Consider the following 16319-nt stretch of genomic DNA (forward strand, 5'->3'; position numbering starts at 1 on the left):
CATCTCACACAATGATCATCCCTAAATCAACTCTTTGGTGACTTCCCATTAGTGATGACCTTTGCTGAAACCATGCGATAGTGAGTGTGTTTAACTCGTGGGTTCCTGACAATGAACACATGAAAATGCTAAAGCTAAATGGATAGCAATCAAATTCTGTTCTAAGATCTATAGTACACAAAAAGAATGCACAATATATTCTCCTTTTGCACCCAATTTCCACACTGATCTATCCGGTTCCTCAGCTAAGGGACATCAGATTCTTGCTGAAGCTGGTGCTGCATCCACATACCCAGAAGCTCTCTACAAAATTCTCATAAACCCTACATACCCCATCCTTCATTAAACACATGTGCCAGTCACATTCTTACCAAATGCTGGGTAATAAAATCAAAGGAATTTGAAAGCTACATTTTGTGTTCCCTTCCACTCCTCCCAGGAACAAGTGGAGTTATCATCCTCCACTTTCTTGTGACAGAATGCAAACAACAGTGGCTTATTCTGCATTAAACTCTGCTAGAAATGCAACTCACGTGATCTAGCTTCCACCTGAGAAAGAGTGCCCCCTTGTAAATACTGCTGACTAGCTAACCAAATGGCATGACAACGTTGTCCTGAAGTTGTTAACTTCTTGAGAACTTCCCTTGGAATCCTAAAGAAGTACAACATGTAGGAAGGCGATGCTGCTTAAACAAGAATTATTGGGAGTAAACCCTTCCGCATAAGATAATATTTTATCTTGCCACCTAGCCAACTCCATTCTACTTTTTCCTCTGTAGTCTTCCACAAAATGGAAAATCTCTCATCTCTCAACCTCATTCCTAAGCAATAGAGCTCTTTTCAAACCTCAAAGATGTTTAAGCGTAGGATAAGCTTCAAATTTCTTGCCTGCTGTAAATTTTCTACAAAAAGAATGGTGTCGTCTGCATCTTTGAGAATAGACACATCACGCAACCGTCTTCCTTGAAATGAGAAACAATATCCCTTATTAATCCTTTCTGCACTCTTTTTATTGACCAAAATGGCCACACCAACAGCTATAATAATACTAAAAAGCAAGGCGGGATAATGGCCCCCCTATCCCACATCCTTGAAGGCATGGAAGTAAGTTTCTAGCAGGTTAATGCATATATGTTTGAAACAAGGTGGTTGATGTTTATGGTAATCTTGTCTTTACATGGCCTAGTGATTTTCATATTCTTTTTGTTCCATTCTGCTTATTGATGAAATCAATGTGATGCCACTCAGTCATGGCTAATGTTTTTGCAGATTTCACTCTTACATTGAGGATAGCTGATCAATCACGTACATCTGGTATCTCCGTGACTTTCTTTGCCAACAACACTGCACTACTGCCGTCTGTTAGGTCAAGCGGCGATATCATCAGTCTCCATAATGTTGTGGTATAGCTGAATACTCTTCAAGTGTCCACTTATCGTAGTGCCACATTCTATGGCATTTCTGAGAATACAACTTTGCACTTACATTGTTCCTTTTGTATGCTTGTATGTGCAATTTTCTTCCCTCGTTTTTATCAAGTATTTGTGGTGACTGGATCATTTCTACTTTTATCTGCAGATAAAAGTGCTTCATGGTGAATTCTTTGTAACTATTGAGAAAAGGTTTTCTTCGTTTGCACTATTTGGAGGGATGGTATCTACAGAGTTCAGGCCTTACCAGATTTCTATGAAACATCAAGGAACCAAACATGACAATCAAATTTTAACCCAGATGAGAATGTGGCTTGTGTATCATCCTCCAGGTGACTCCTAATTTGAACACTACTGTTATTCATTTCTTTGGTTCACGCATCTACATTACATGTTGTGCAGTGTTACAATCGTGTTCTTTCAAATTTTGTACATCTGTCTCATACCATGGAAGCAAACAGGATTATGAGCTTCCAACTGAGACGGAAACTCTGCTTTTGTCCATCAGCCTTGATGGGATCTTGCTATCACTGTTTTCAAACTTTTGCTCCGGCCAGTTAATGTCTATGCACGATCTGATCTAGGCCCCATTCGTATACAATGATCCATCTGATTAATTATTCTCGTATTTCTACTTGCATTCTTGCATTTACCATCTTAGGTAAGGCTGCCTTTGTATGGACTTCATTCTAATATAGTGCCACTTAAGTTTTTATATGCATAAATGGCCCCTTTTTTGTTGGTTTTATCTCCTTGCCATGATGCTGCATTGTGTAAGTGCTTATCCCAGCATGGCCTGCATACAAAATTGTCTAGTGATTTATGTGTATGCGTTTCTACACAGATTCATGATTATTTCTATCTTCAATAGAGAATATATTCAGTGTGAGTATCTTTTGTGATATTTGTTGCTGTTTGTAATAGTTTTTTGTACCATAGGTCTGAAAGATCTTGAATTGCAGCTACGGAATATAAAGTCTGATTCTACTTTTGATCTTGTATGCAAGGTTAGTTCCTTATATTCAATCAAATTAAATTTGATACTTATGTCAACTGAGGAAATATCTAGTTTTTCTTTATAGGTACTTCATGTCTGTGAAGCTCCCAGTGGCGAATGGATTTTTTATGTTTGGGATGGAACTGATACTCCTGCAACTGAGCTTCAGACACTGTAGGGTTAGAATCTCTAATTATTGTTTAAGTTCTATTTCACCAACATGCGATAGCAAATAAAGTCTGTCTAAAAAAAGGTAGGATGGCAATAGTGCTTTTGATATATTTATCAGGGCCTTCGTTTGGTTGTTTTGAAGGGAATATAACATTGTTTTAACTTTGGGCATAGGAGCAAATAGACTTGATTTCTCATAAAGCATATGCTAATCTCACTGTTCAATTTTTGAACTAAATTGTGTGCCTCTGTTATTTCTCTTGGCGACCTTGTAGTTTGGACACGGAAGCAGTTACACCAACCCCTCTGCATCCTGAAGAAGCGCCGCTACCCAGGGAGGTTCTATGCACACTGCCTTGTGTTGGAACTGTCCTGAGGGTATTCTCAAACAGATTTTCCAAGGAAATACTACACTTGCAAAAGGATATTTACTGGGCCCGGTTCTGCAATATTACTTGCAAACAGGAGTTTGGCATGTGGAAAGGCTCTTTGCTGCCTTCTAGTAGAATCCGTCTTTTATCTAATGAAGATGGCGGTGTCATTGAACGTTTGAAGTAATCTTCTCTTTTCTCATGGATGGACAGTGCATCTTAAATTTCCTTTAGGAAAAATGTTTATCAAGTGCATTAATAACTCCAGGGCGTACGATGGTCGTTTTGCCACCCAAGTTCATCGAGAGCCAATGGCTAGCCTCCACATGGCCTCTGATATTACTGGTATGGATCATAACCGGATAATTACGTGATGCAGATTTGCTGCCATCTGTTGTATGCTAAGACCTGCCATGTGATATTTGCCAATTCTATCAGATGTGGAGTTCAAGAGAGCAGGTTACACGACATTAATGGAGTCGCTCACCCATGGACAGGTAATACTCATTTCCCAATTGCAACATTTTTGTCAATTGTTCGTCAGCTTCATTTGCTGCGTTGGTTTTAGTTTATCCCTTGAAGTTTTCAAGAACCGGACTCAATCTTCATCGTGAGAAAATGTTCACTTCAATAGGATCGCAGTGATGGTGTCTCTTCCAATGCTGCTTTTCATAATCAACACTAACCTAGAAGTGTTCTGAAAAGTGAAAACTAATGCCGGCAACGACATCTCTGTATCTTATGTGCCAGGTGACGCACAAATTCAAAACCCTGGTCCGTGTGGTGGCGGCATACCCTTGTCAAGGCAAAGAGCTGGATTCACTATTGACGGGTGATTATTGCCTTCGGCTGACTCTTGAGGATCCTACGGCGAGAATCCATGCATACGTCCACAAGAACGATGCGGTAAGATGTTAAGCCATCAGCCTTGCAGTTTACAATTCACCTCCTCCAATGTTCGTTCTCAGAAGTTATAGAAACTACGTTTTTTGTGAAAGCCACAAGTGCCTGAGAAAATGCTTGCCTTTTCTGAAGCCTGCGTTCATCTTATGAATGTCAGGTGAGCTTTTTCGGCGGTTTCCTCACGCTGGCGGCGCTGACCAGAAAGATGAACAGGCTGCTGGGCGTCCCGGAGCCAGAAGACGATGCCGAGGAAGGCATAGTCGGGGGCGGGGGCAGGAACCCTCCCTGGGTATGGTGCTGCCTGAAGTCGTACCGCCTGGACAAGTACGACCCCTGGGGCAGCCGACGGTATCGGGTCTTCGGCACGGAGATCAGGGACTGAGATAGGCGGAAGGCGATCGACGGATCCGCGACCTGGCGAACCACCTCGGGGACGGCACTGTGTACGGACAGAGTGGTCTGCCTGAGTTGGCACTACCAGTCATCCCGTTGCTGCTGTTTGTTCCTTAGACTGGAGGAGCCACTCTGTTGCTGTTACTGGATTGGTGCAGTTTTCGTGCAGTCGATGGCATGATGGCACTAGTCAGTGGTCACTAGTGTGAGTCCTGTATGACTTGTGCTCCTCCCAAAGTCGCGAAGTCGACGGCGCTAGCTTAGTTGGTGTGTGTCGTGGGGAAGAAACGTGAGGAGTTTCCCGCCGGAGGCGTTGGGTTCGCCGCACGGCACGGCGTTTGACGGCCAAGTCGTGGTGTTGACGGTCCGGTCACTTGCTTTCTTAGCGTGCAGGCAAAGGAAATCAAAGCTAGTCGATAGTCCTGAGTTTCACACCATCGGTGTGGTTGAGTTTTATGTCATGCTGCTGGATACTTGCTCGACTTTGCGTGCACTGACTGGATCACCCTGTGTTCAACTAATTCCTCTGTTAGGAGAATTGCCAACTTCCACTAAATTGTACCCCCTCTTTAAAATTAACCGAAAATTTCGATATGTTCCAGGTCAAAATTGTACTCTTTAAAATTCCGCCGTCGATCTGCTTCATCTACATTGGCCTTAGGACCATCGAGGCGCGGTGGATCCCGGCCTTTACAGGTGGGAGGGCTCCCGCTTCGTTTTTTGGTGGGGGTTTTTAATTTCTTTAGGGTTTGTGTCCTGTTAAAAAAGGCGAGGCGTGACGGCTCCCTAAAGATGGAGTAATGTTCTTCTGGCCTAGCCTCCGTCCCGGCGGTGCACATCGGAAGGCGTGTGGAGGTGTATTCGGTGGATCTTGCGGGATTTTGTTGGTGTTTGTCTTCGGTCGTTTTGTTTGGATCCGGTCTGCAGTCTATTGGATCCTTTCGATCTCTCTTCATCGGTGATGGTTGTTGTTCTGGTGCGCTGGTTCTTTGGGCTTTTTTTTGGAAAAATTCCGATTTATTCAGTAAAGAAGGGTGATGACGGCAGCGCGCCTTCGACTTGCTCCAGTGTTTCTAGTCGTTGCTAGGTGATAGTAATTTCTATTGATTCTTGTGTTCTTAGTATTGCCATGATGTTTAAAGAATAAATCTGAAGTTTTAAAAAGGAAAAACTGAACTTAATTAATTTAATTTAGGATAAAGCTGAAATTTAAAGAATTTCGAAAGTGATAGGATAGCGAGGCTGAGGCCCCGCGCCCCCGCCAGGAAAGCAGCCGCCCGTGCCCCCACCTCCACCTTCTCTCAGTCCATCTTTCCCCTTCCCTCCATAAATCCCGACACCTCCTCCAATGGAGGCGCTCGCTACCGCACCCGCGCCGTCACGTCCAGGCCCCCCACCCCCGACCCGCTGCTCCCATCTCCGCCGCCCCAAAGCCCTAGCCACCTCCAAGCTCCCTCGCCGCGTCATCGCCGCCCTTCACATGGACGGCCCCCGCGCCGCGCCCCTTCGCTGCACTCCCGCCGAGACGGTGAGTCGCCAACTTGCTCCCGCGTATCCCCGTGGAAGGCAGAGTTCATAACTGATTGGTTGTCTGGATGCCGCGCAGGACGCGGTGGCGACGACCTCGGACCAGACCGAGACGGCGGCGGCGGTCGAAGCCACCGAGCTGGGCAACAACGGGGCCCCGGCCCCGGCGGCGGACGCCCCCGCCGCCAGCATCGAGGGGCTGGACGGGATAAAGATCCGGAGGCGCCCGGTCACGGGCCCGTCCGTGCACCACGTGGGCCCCTTCCAGTTCCGCCTCGAGAACGAGGGCAACACGCCGCGCAACATCCTCGAGAAGATTGTCTGGAACAAGGACGTTGAGATTTGGCAGGTATGATGATGTTCTGGACTTCCGGAGCATTGTGCTTGTGCTGCCCTGTGCAAAGTGATGTTTCATGTGATGCCAAATTCGTGCTCTGGCTGATTTGTGTTCGCCAGATGAAGGAGAAAATGCCCCTGTACAGGCTGAAAGGTCCTCTGGACAATGCGCCTCCGGCCAGGGACTTTGTTGCTGCGCTGAAAGCGTCCTACGATCGGACTGCTCTGCCCGCTCTGATTGCGGAGGTGAAGAAGGGGTCGCCAAGCCGGGGGGTTCTTAGGGAGAATTTTGAACCGGTGAGTTTATGGGATGAGTAGTGATGCTGAAATTAGGTGCAGGCAGCCTGTGCAGTCTCTTGGTCATGTATGTTATCGCCTTATTGGAGTTCACCTGCTCACTGAATGTGATTTATATTGAATGCATAAACTACCATTTCGACGATACTATCTTGTATGTGAACTTATTTCAATTAATGGGTCATACAACTGTAGGGAGAGATATCAAACTATGCTTGCCCTTTTAGTTATTTGACTACCTACCATCCACCTGATTTGCCTATTCCCTGTTATTGAGACTTACATTGTTGACATTCACTAGCACAAACATACACTGTTTTTTTTTTTCTTGAAGGAGGTGCTGTTGCTCTTCATTTGTAACACCAACTAAGAAGCGCAGATACACCTAAACTAACTAATGTTTGTTGGGACATAAACAGGTCGAGATCGCTCAAGCGTACGAGAAAAATGGAGCAGCATGCTTAAGTGTTCTTACAGATTCAAAATTCTTTCAGGTTAGTAGTTTCTTCTCTAGGAGATCTGAATCCTTATTTTTGTATGTTGTGGAGTTATCTGTACTGAAGATACTTGGTTTCCTTTGATATGCAACCAGGGAAGTTTCGACTACTTGGAGGCTATACGCAATGCTGGAGTTAAGGTACTGTATATTTGGCCATATGCTTTACTACTTGCAGAAGTCAATGATTTCATATGTGGTAGTTTGAATGCATGAAAGGCTCATGATCTGATCTTCTGAACGCAGTGTCCTCTTCTGTGCAAAGAGTTCATCATTGACGCTTGGCAGCTTTACTATGCACGGTCTAAGGGAGCAGATGCTGTTCTTCTGATTGCCGCCATCTTACCTGATCGTGATATCAGTTATATGCTGAAAATATGCAAAATACTCGGGATGGCAGCTCTAGTTGAGGTTTGTGAATTATTTTTGCAACATATGTTGTATGTTGAAGGCTTTCGACTCTCCTCTCTTGTTGGACTGGAGTAATTCTATTTGCTGCTGCAGAATAAATCAAATGCACCTTCAGCATTCGAAGTCTGTTGGAATTAACATGTTAATTGTGTTGTTGAAGGTGCATGATGAAAGGGAAATCGACCGTGTTATAGGGATAGATGGCATTCAGCTTATTGGCATCAATAACCGTAATCTTGGTATGACATTGTTCATTTGGTTTAGTTATAAGTTTTGTTGGCACATATTATATATAACAATCTGGGGGTGTTTGTTGAGAGCAAAACCCGTCCAGCACCAAAAAAAAAGACTCCACGTTACTCAGCTTGTAATGCACACATGCATGACAATCTTTGAACGGTCTGAAGAAACCATATTTGAACATCCCTATCTATGTCACATATGTTCTTTACCCTATCTATGTCACATATGTTCTTTACCCTATCTATGTCACATATGTTCTTTACAAGTCATTGCAGTTATTTTATCACCTGGATGCTTGTTGCTTCGTACAAACTAATGGATCATTTATTCTATTTGCCATCATAAATCATATACTATGGAGCTACTGTGGGACGGAGGGAGTATAATTTTTTTGAATTTCCAAGGAGTTGTCATGTGTGCAGACCGCACAGTGCAGACCACACATGCATGAGCGTGCCCGTGGGAAGGATGTGCTCTCTTTTGGTGTTTAATTATGTATAATCCAGATTATTTGATTCTTAAAATGTAAAAGCTAGAGCTACACTTTAGATCTTGATATCCAACCTTAAGGACGTAAAACATGGTAATGCGTTCACTATTGAAAGTAGATGATTAAAGATGTTAATCTTGTGGTGCTTCAAATTAGGTTCTAGGATCAATAATTCACATGACACATAATTTTATTGCAGAAACTTTTGAAGTTGACATTTCAAACACGAAAAAGCTTCTGGAGGGTGAACGGGGACAACTTATAGCCCAGAAGGACATAATTGTAAGTAACCGCATGTCTCTTGCTACCAATTTTGTGCACTTCACAGTAGTTACTTACCACACGTTGCAGTATTTGATAACGAAGCACTATCCAAATATTTTATTTTATATTGTAAATTTTGGCATCTGCTACTAGCATTAGTCAATTTTTTTCAGTTTAAATTATCGGCATCTCTTGTAACCTCATTACTGGCATTTAGGTAGCATTATGCCGTGAATCAGGCATATGTATTATTAATGGTGTAACTGTACATGAATTTAACTCGGTTAGCTCAAGGGAGACCACTGGCAATGATACTCTTATCAGCCCATATAAGGCAGGGTAGCTCTTGGCACACGGAGTAACATAAATTAGTTATGTGCAGTTAAGGCTCATCTATCAAAACAGTCTCTTTATCAAACCATGAGAAAATTTTCGTTGAACTGTAGTTCATCTATGTCATGTTCTATTTTCACTGCCCATATTGCTATCCAGAAGTTCTCAGTACAAAATTCGTCCATGTTGGATTATGTACATGACTCCTTGGCATGCAATATTCATGTTTACTTTTGACCTGTTTCAGGTCGTAGGCGAATCTGGACTGTTCACGCCTGACCATGTTTCATTCGTTCAGGATGCCGGGGTCAAAGCGGTAAGTGCGCCATGAAACACGTGTAAATGAACACTACAGTGATTCTGAAGTCTAGTTTTTCTTGCTTTTTGTCACCCTGACTTGACGCCTTGATGCAGATTCTTGTCGGGGAGTCCCTCATCAAGCAGGAGGACCCTGGGAAAGCAATCGCTGGACTTTTCGGCAAAGACATCTCACCCGTGAGTAGTGCGGTGTAAATAGGAAAAGGGGCAAGGAATCGTGAAATGCTGGGCCTCTCATATTTTGTATAGGAGAACAGAGCGATGTGCGCTTTTGGAGAGTTTTGGTCAGCAATTTTGTTTACCTGGCCAGTATCGGTGTTCTTCCCTTGCTGCCATTTCCTGGAAGTTGTAACCGGCCTCACTGTTCAAAGGATGCAATGCGAAGAGAGATGATCGAATAAGTTGGGTGTAGATGTTATTAGCTTGAGTTTACTTAGCTTGATAGATCAGCTCTTTGCTGTTCTATCTAAGTTCGATTTTTTGTTGTTGCAAGTTGCAACGCATTATCTTGACCATGTTGACAAGTGACAGCCTCTGAGCTGGTGATAAGATAATGCAGTAGCAAACATGCTAATTGGAGCTACTCCCAGAGATTGTTTGGTCTCCGATCTAGGCCCAGTTCTTTGTAAAACAAATGGGGCTCAGATTCTGAGAGAAGCTGGGTAGGGGTCGCATTCTGGGAGAATCCCCAGATTTTGGCAAAATAATTGGGCCCTAATACTGGGAGCACTAAATAATTACTCAATTTAAGTAGCAGGACCTAAACCGCACAGGCAGGCCACATTGTACAGTGCAACCTATATCTAATGCCAGATTCTCTGTTGTATTCTTATTTTGGGCTGCAGTTCTTTTGAACACTACAAAAACATCTTCTCTCACTCAACGCACATTACTGAAAGGTCTAAAATAAATCCAAAAAAATACGACCACTAATGTCAAGTCTAAGACTTAAATCTTTCTCTCCTCTTTCCTCTATCTTATCTTCAGATGTCTCTTGCAAAATTCATATGAGGGATCCAGACACCTATTACCTATATGTGTATAATTTCATGTCATTTGCAAAAAAGGGTATAATTTGCGTGTTTTAGATTCCTATATAGAATTCCACAAGATATGACATCAGTAATTCCTTTTTTTTTTTAGTTTTTTGGGCTCAGAGCGTGCGGAGTCGGCCTACGACGCGCGGCCGAGTTTTAGAGTATCTTCAACAGGCGCGCTAAACAGGCGCTGCGCCGCAAAATCCCCCATTTTAGCGCGCGCGTAACCCGGCAGATGACTCCACCGGGCGCGTAATAACCACGCGCGCGGTATAAGCAGTTGGGCGCGCGCTAGGAAGCGGTACGTCGCGCGGTGTATTTGCGGCGCCCGCTTCCGCGCGCGGCACACACGACGCTCGCGCTGCGCTCTTCTTCTCCCCCTCCAAAGCCCCCCGCGCGCCGGCGCCGGCGACCCGCACCCATGGACGCACGCGCCGGCACCCCGCTCACCCCGTCCTATAGCCGCGACCCCCCCGCCCCCGCCCCCGCCGCCACAAACCCTAACCCGGGTGGCGTTGGCCTCGCCTCCGCCGGAGCTCCTCCGACGAGCGGCCTCACGCGCGGCCTCTTCATGCCGCCGCAGATGACCTCGGCGGCGGGTGGCGTCGCGTCGGCGCCGGCCCGAGCCGCCGCCCCCTCCTCCTCAAAACTCCCCAATGCGGCGCGGCCAAAGAAGGGCAAGACATCGGCGAAGAAAAACAAGGCGGCGGACGGCTCCGGCACCTCCAAGGCGAAGAGGAAGAAGCTTACGGGGAGTGCGACGGGCGCGGCGGCTGCCGAAGCGCCGGCAAGCTCACTCGTTGAGCCGGCGGCTGGCGCGCACAACATGTTCGACGAAATGCCTCCAAGGGAGGAAGATTCATCTTCGGAGGCGAAAAAATCGTCTTCCGAAGATGAGGACGAGGACGAGGACGAGGAATGATGTGTCTTTCCTTTGTGTATTGAACTTGATTTTCATTTCGAACTTGGTTGGATGAACTTGTGGGCATGATTTTAAACTTGTGGGCATGAACTTCATCAACTTGTTTGTGTGAAGTTTTTATTGTGTTGAAAATGTGCATCATTTTGTGTTGAAATATGCCATATGCAATGCACCGGCGAGTCTCGCGCGCTGCATTTTGGCGCGCTGCTGGAGCGACGCGCGCGTGCTGTATTTTAACGCGGTCGTTGGAGCCAGCGTTGCACGTCGCGTCAAATCAACTGATGCGCGTGCAGCATATGTGTTTTTTGCGCGCGGCGCGACCGGCGGCTGTTGGAGATGCTGTTAGGCCCGTTCGATGACGATTCTCGTACGGGCCAATCGACTCGGACCTTCACGGCATTTTCTGTCACATTTTCACACGGCAAACAAATCGAGCCCAAGTGCCAACCCACTGCCCGCCTCCCCCCTCCAGCGACGGTGGCCATGCAGTGCCGCCGCCGCCTCGCCCCCCTCCTCCGCGCGCCGCCGCCCAAAACCCTCCTCCCCCGCCTCCTCTCCCGCCTCGTCTCCTCCTCCTCCCCCTCCTCCCCGCCGCCCTCCAGCGGCGGCGGGGATGAAGCCGGGGACGGCAGCGTCGCCGGGGTGGCGGTGAAGCAGGTGACGCGGGGGAACCTGGCGGAGGCGCTGGAGGAGCTGCGGGCGCGGGTGCGCGACGCCGCGTTCGTCGGGATCGACCTGGAGATGAGCGGCGTCACCAGCGCCCCGTGGCGGGACACCTTCGAGCTCGACCGCGCCGACGTCCGCTACCTCAAGCTCCGCGACTCCGCCAAGCGCTTCGCCGTGCTGCAGCTCGGCGTCTGCCCCTTCCGCTGGGACCCCGCCAAGTCCGCCTTCGTCGCCCATCCGTGCGTCCCCGCACTTCCCTTCCTCCGTCCTCTCCACCAGTACCTAATAATACGCCCTCGTTTACTATATTGCAGCTTTGTTCGTTGGTCCTAGACATCCACTGCGGCCGTGTACCTTATTAGGATCTGATGGCGCAATGCCTTTGACATTAGCTTCCAATGATCTGTTGCTCTTTTAGACCATTCATATATTAAACTTCTATGATATTCAGCAGAGAGTTAGCACTTATAAGACCTTATTTTGGAGAGCCAATCCCTTGTTATCTACATAAAAGACCAGTAGCTCCATAGGTCACTGACTGAGATGGTGACACGACACCTGAGTGCAGTTAATCTGAACATTCAAGAACAACTTTGATGTAGAATGACTAACAAGGAATGCCTTGCAGACTTCTTTCATGAAAAACTATAATGCCCCCCCCCCCCCCCCCCCCCCCCCCGCGGATAGAATTGGTATAGCTCAGTTGCAACCGCTAGCTATTTCATGATTTCAGTTCCTAGCCAGTTCTGGATTGACCTTTTGTCATGACATACTTTTTCTTCTTCTGGGCAGGCATAACTTTTTTATCTTCCCTCGCAAGGAGCTCCCATATGACAGTTCATCTCACGAATTTCTCTGTCAGACCACTTCACTTGACTTCCTAGCAAAACACCAGTTTGATTTCAACACGTGCTTCCATGAAGGTGACATCATTTTACCTGTAACAATTTGTTAATCTATATGCATGTCTCCTATTTGATCCAAATCATGCAGGATCGATATTAGTCATGCACTAAATATATTTTTTGTTACTAATGAGTCTGCATAAAAATCATGCATATAAACCCTAGATTGTTTGTTTATTTATGATATTTCTTTAATCTCAGGAATATCTTATTTATCCAGAGCACAAGAAGAAGAGGCTCTTCAGAAACTAAATGTACTGCATCATGATGGACTATCTGCATTTCCAAATACTTCTAAACAGGAAGAAGATTTGCAGTTAAAGAGTACTGCTGATCTTCTTTTCTCAGAGAGAATGAAGATCAGATTTAATGAGTGGCGTGATGCGATAAGCACCAACCCCAGGGTGGATAACCATAAGTTAGGAAGCAATAAATTCACCACCAACCAATTTCAGACAGTTTTCTTCAAAATGCGCCCAGCTATTATGCTTGATGGGTTTACATCACATCAATTAAAATTAATTCAACAGGTAAGTCCTGACATATCCAATGCCTTAAAATATAGTGGTTGCTGGACAGCTAGTTTGTGTCTGTCTCATGCGTACAGTTCCGTAGTAAACGTACCTTGTGAAAATACAGCCAACGATAGTTCAGTTTAGGATGATGTGTGTGGATGTGGATACCGATTGATGCTTTCTGTTGCATATTCTTCAACGTATCAGTGTCTAATGATCTTAGATGATGCTTCTTGGCATGCACTATTTCTTTTATGATCAGATAATATATTTCCGGTGCAGGTTTTAAGAAAAAACTTTAGAGACCTCATGTATGTTTGTACATTTGGTGAGGATGAAACATCAGAAAAGAGAGTAGTTTATACAGACAACAACGAAGACAGTATATTATTGATGGTAAGACAATTTTCTTGCTTCCCTATTGAGAATTGCACACGTTTCACTTTAGGTTGAATGTTGCATTGTTGTTGCTTTCTGTCTATAATAAATCTGTTTTTGCTCCTGACCGCTTCTATTTTCTGGATTCACCGGTAGATTGAATGATGCATTGCTGCTTGTGAAACTTGCTCATATGTTTTTCTTTGATTAATAAAATAAGGATAAACTAAAGATAATCATGATGTGTATAATCATTACTCCAGTATTGTGAACAATACATAGTGATCTCTGAGATATTAGTTTTCAGTCAGTAACTAATCACTCTGATTTTATTTGAATACAGAAAGATGTGCAAGAAGATCTACTCAGAAGCAGAAAAGTAAAAGTGGAATCAGCAATAGGAATCCGCCATGTCATTGATCTTATTGCCTCAGAAAGAAAATTGATTGTTGGTCACAGTTGTTTCCTAGGTATACTGTTTTTTGCCTACAAATACTTCTATGATAAGTGACATTGCAGTTGTCTCTCCTGATGAGGTTCCTCTATATACTGAGAGGATGTTTTCCAATCATGGAAATTACCTTCCTGATGTATTGGGAGTTTCAGCCAGTAGATGGCCGACTGAGTTGTTTGTTGCTTTCTTCTAACTATCTCTATTTTGCAAAACAGATATTGCACAAGTATACTCCAAATTTATTGGGCCTCTTCCCTCATCCATTAAGGATTTTGCCTTGGCTATCAACAGAATTTTCCCACATGTTGTAGATACTAGGCATCTTATGTCTGCCAGCGATGCGGTTCAGCATCTGATGAGGCAGAAAAGCAAAGCACTTTCTTCAGCCTTCTCATTATTGTGCCCTGCATTTCATTCAACTGCTGGGGAAGCATCTATCCCGGCTCCTGTGAGAATAGAAGTCGAGGCAGATGAAACAATGTATGGTTTGTCCTGGGTTGTTCATATTTTACGTGCTTCTTTACAATAGTTTACTTGCTTATGAAACAATGTATGATATGTTCCTGACCAGTGATGTTTTGACGTACTCACAATCTTTTTTAGTATACATGCTTATGCGCAAATTGCTTTTGCATGTAGAATATTGCTGTTAGCTTTCCATCTTCAGTACAGTTACTTGGTTTAGTCGAATGGTATTATTTCTGATCTTTCTCTTTTATTTGTTTCCCTAACCCTGCAGGTTATCATGCTTTGCTTCAGGTGCTAAGCATGAGGCAGGGTATGATGCATTCATGACTGGATGTGTTTTTGCGCAGTTGTGTGCCCATATTGGCGTCAAATTTGAAGACTTCACACCTAAGGAGAACCTAGAGATGAATAAGAAGCTGAAGAAGTATATCAATCTTCTGCCCCCTAGCTTTAACAGCGGGACAGTGCTTGATTTGCGTACTGGAATGGAGAGACCAGATGCATGTTATAAGCTTAGATATCCTGCTGCTGTGCATGATAACATTGTTCTCATCTGGGGATTCCAATCTGGGATGAGCGCAAAGGATATAAAGGGCTGCATCTGCAAAGTGTTCGGCCCAGCTTCAGTAACGACAGTCTTCTCAATCGATTCCACTGCTGTTCTCATTCAGTTCAGTAAACAAGAGTCTGTAAATGATTTCTTGGATCTGAAGGCTACGTTGGAGAAGCAAGATAGTGCTATTTCAGTCTTGCACCCTCTTTCAACTATATTAGAAGGAGGCCAAACACGAGCTGCAAACTATGATACCTACAGAGACATCTGCAGCTCATCTGTAACAAAGTATTTCTTTGCTGATCAAGCTAATGCGGTCTGTTCGGCTTCAGATACTGAGCTCAGAGGTGAGAACGTAGATGCCAGTGATGCACCGGGAACAAATAGCGTTCTTGATGAAACTGCGCGTACCTTGGTAAAGCAGGCAGAAGGAGCCCAGCATAGTTCCAAGAAGCAAGATGCTACTGATATTTCATGCCAAGACATCTTGGATGTGCTTCAAGATGGCAAAACTTTGTTCGGCAAACAAACCAGGAGGACATGACTAACATGGCTTACTCTCTGAGTGTGGTATACTTTGCTGTGGCCTGACTGCTCTGAATAACTATTGTTTCAAAGAGGATTTGTTTTGTATGTATTTTTTTGATGCTATTTAGCATCCACCACTGTAACCGTGCAGTACAGAATAACCTTGTACTGATGCAGCAATGGCTTTTTTTTTTCCTGATCTCAGTTACAAGTGAAGTGTGATTGTTTCATATGCCATCCTCTGTTCACTAACTGGAGAGCATTTGCTCTGCTTCTGAAGTTCATGGGTTGAAAACTAACACAACCCAGATTAGTACGCCTTCTCATAGTGGAGGGAAGTGTAAGAAGCTTCCATTCTGTTCAAGTTTTGCTAGAAATTTGCTAATGTTTGGATGGTGACTAAAACAGACCGTGACAACTTTTTTTTTTGGTCATAGCCAAAGTTCCAGCCAATTACAGTTCACTTCTCGTACCAACATTGGCCAAATATGTGCAACCAAAACCTTAACCAAAAATATTGGCAAGCCAAATTTTGATAGGATTTGGATTTGGCTTGGGCTCAAACCAAGCACGACCATCACACTAGGCTGCTTAGGAATGTTGCGCTGCGGGCGGTTGTTGGTTTCGGTTTGCTTCTTCGCCTGTTTTCTGGCCCCATTTGTCAGAGGGCGTCGGTGTGTTTCCCTTTGTGTATATTGGTGGGGTGGCATACATGGCTCTTGTCTCCAATTCCATGAAAGAATTTGAAAACCGTCTCGATGTAAATCAATTCCTTTTGTATATGTTTGTACAGAAGACAAACCAGCTTACTATTTTGGTTTAATTTTTGCACTTTCGTGATCTACACCAACACCCACATTCATTATTTGTTTCCTTTCACATGTCTTCCGATATATATAAAAGAAGTTGATTT

At 44.7% G+C, this 16319-nt stretch overlaps 3 protein-coding genes across 3 annotated transcripts; all 3 read left to right on the forward strand.

Moving 5' to 3' along the window:
- The first annotated feature begins 92 nt into the window (after positions 1-92).
- Positions 93-4889, forward strand: LOC125538622 (protection of telomeres protein 1b-like). The gene is made up of 9 exons (XM_048701881.1): positions 93-1403; positions 1579-1762; positions 2370-2437; positions 2513-2601; positions 2874-3152; positions 3238-3314; positions 3408-3466; positions 3720-3875; positions 4030-4889. The coding sequence occupies exons 1-9, from the start codon at positions 1251-1253 to the stop codon at positions 4252-4254; spliced, it is 1290 nt and encodes a 429-aa protein (XP_048557838.1). The 5' UTR covers positions 93-1250; the 3' UTR covers positions 4255-4889.
- Positions 4890-5563: 674 nt separating this feature from the next.
- On the forward strand, positions 5564-9391 carry LOC125538623 (indole-3-glycerol phosphate synthase, chloroplastic-like; the record flags this gene model as incomplete). The annotated part of the gene is given in 10 exon segments (XM_048701882.1): positions 5564-5793; positions 5872-6141; positions 6249-6425; positions 6845-6919; positions 7018-7062; positions 7168-7332; positions 7493-7571; positions 8265-8347; positions 8910-8978; positions 9077-9391. Coding segments are annotated over 10 exon segments (1242 nt in total). The 3' UTR covers positions 9176-9391.
- A 1952-nt stretch (positions 9392-11343) lies between these two features.
- LOC125538624 (poly(A)-specific ribonuclease PARN) lies at positions 11344-15636 on the forward strand. The gene is made up of 7 exons (XM_048701883.1): positions 11344-11844; positions 12398-12528; positions 12712-13040; positions 13308-13421; positions 13747-13873; positions 14073-14337; positions 14597-15636. Exons 1-7 carry the CDS (start codon positions 11423-11425, stop codon positions 15420-15422), a joined length of 2214 nt encoding a protein of 737 aa, XP_048557840.1. The 5' UTR covers positions 11344-11422; the 3' UTR covers positions 15423-15636.
- Positions 15637-16319: the final 683 nt, after the last annotated feature.

Source organism: Triticum urartu, chromosome 2 (genome assembly GCF_003073215.2).
Source record: "Triticum urartu cultivar G1812 chromosome 2, Tu2.1, whole genome shotgun sequence".
NCBI lineage: Eukaryota > Viridiplantae > Streptophyta > Magnoliopsida > Poales > Poaceae > Triticum > Triticum urartu.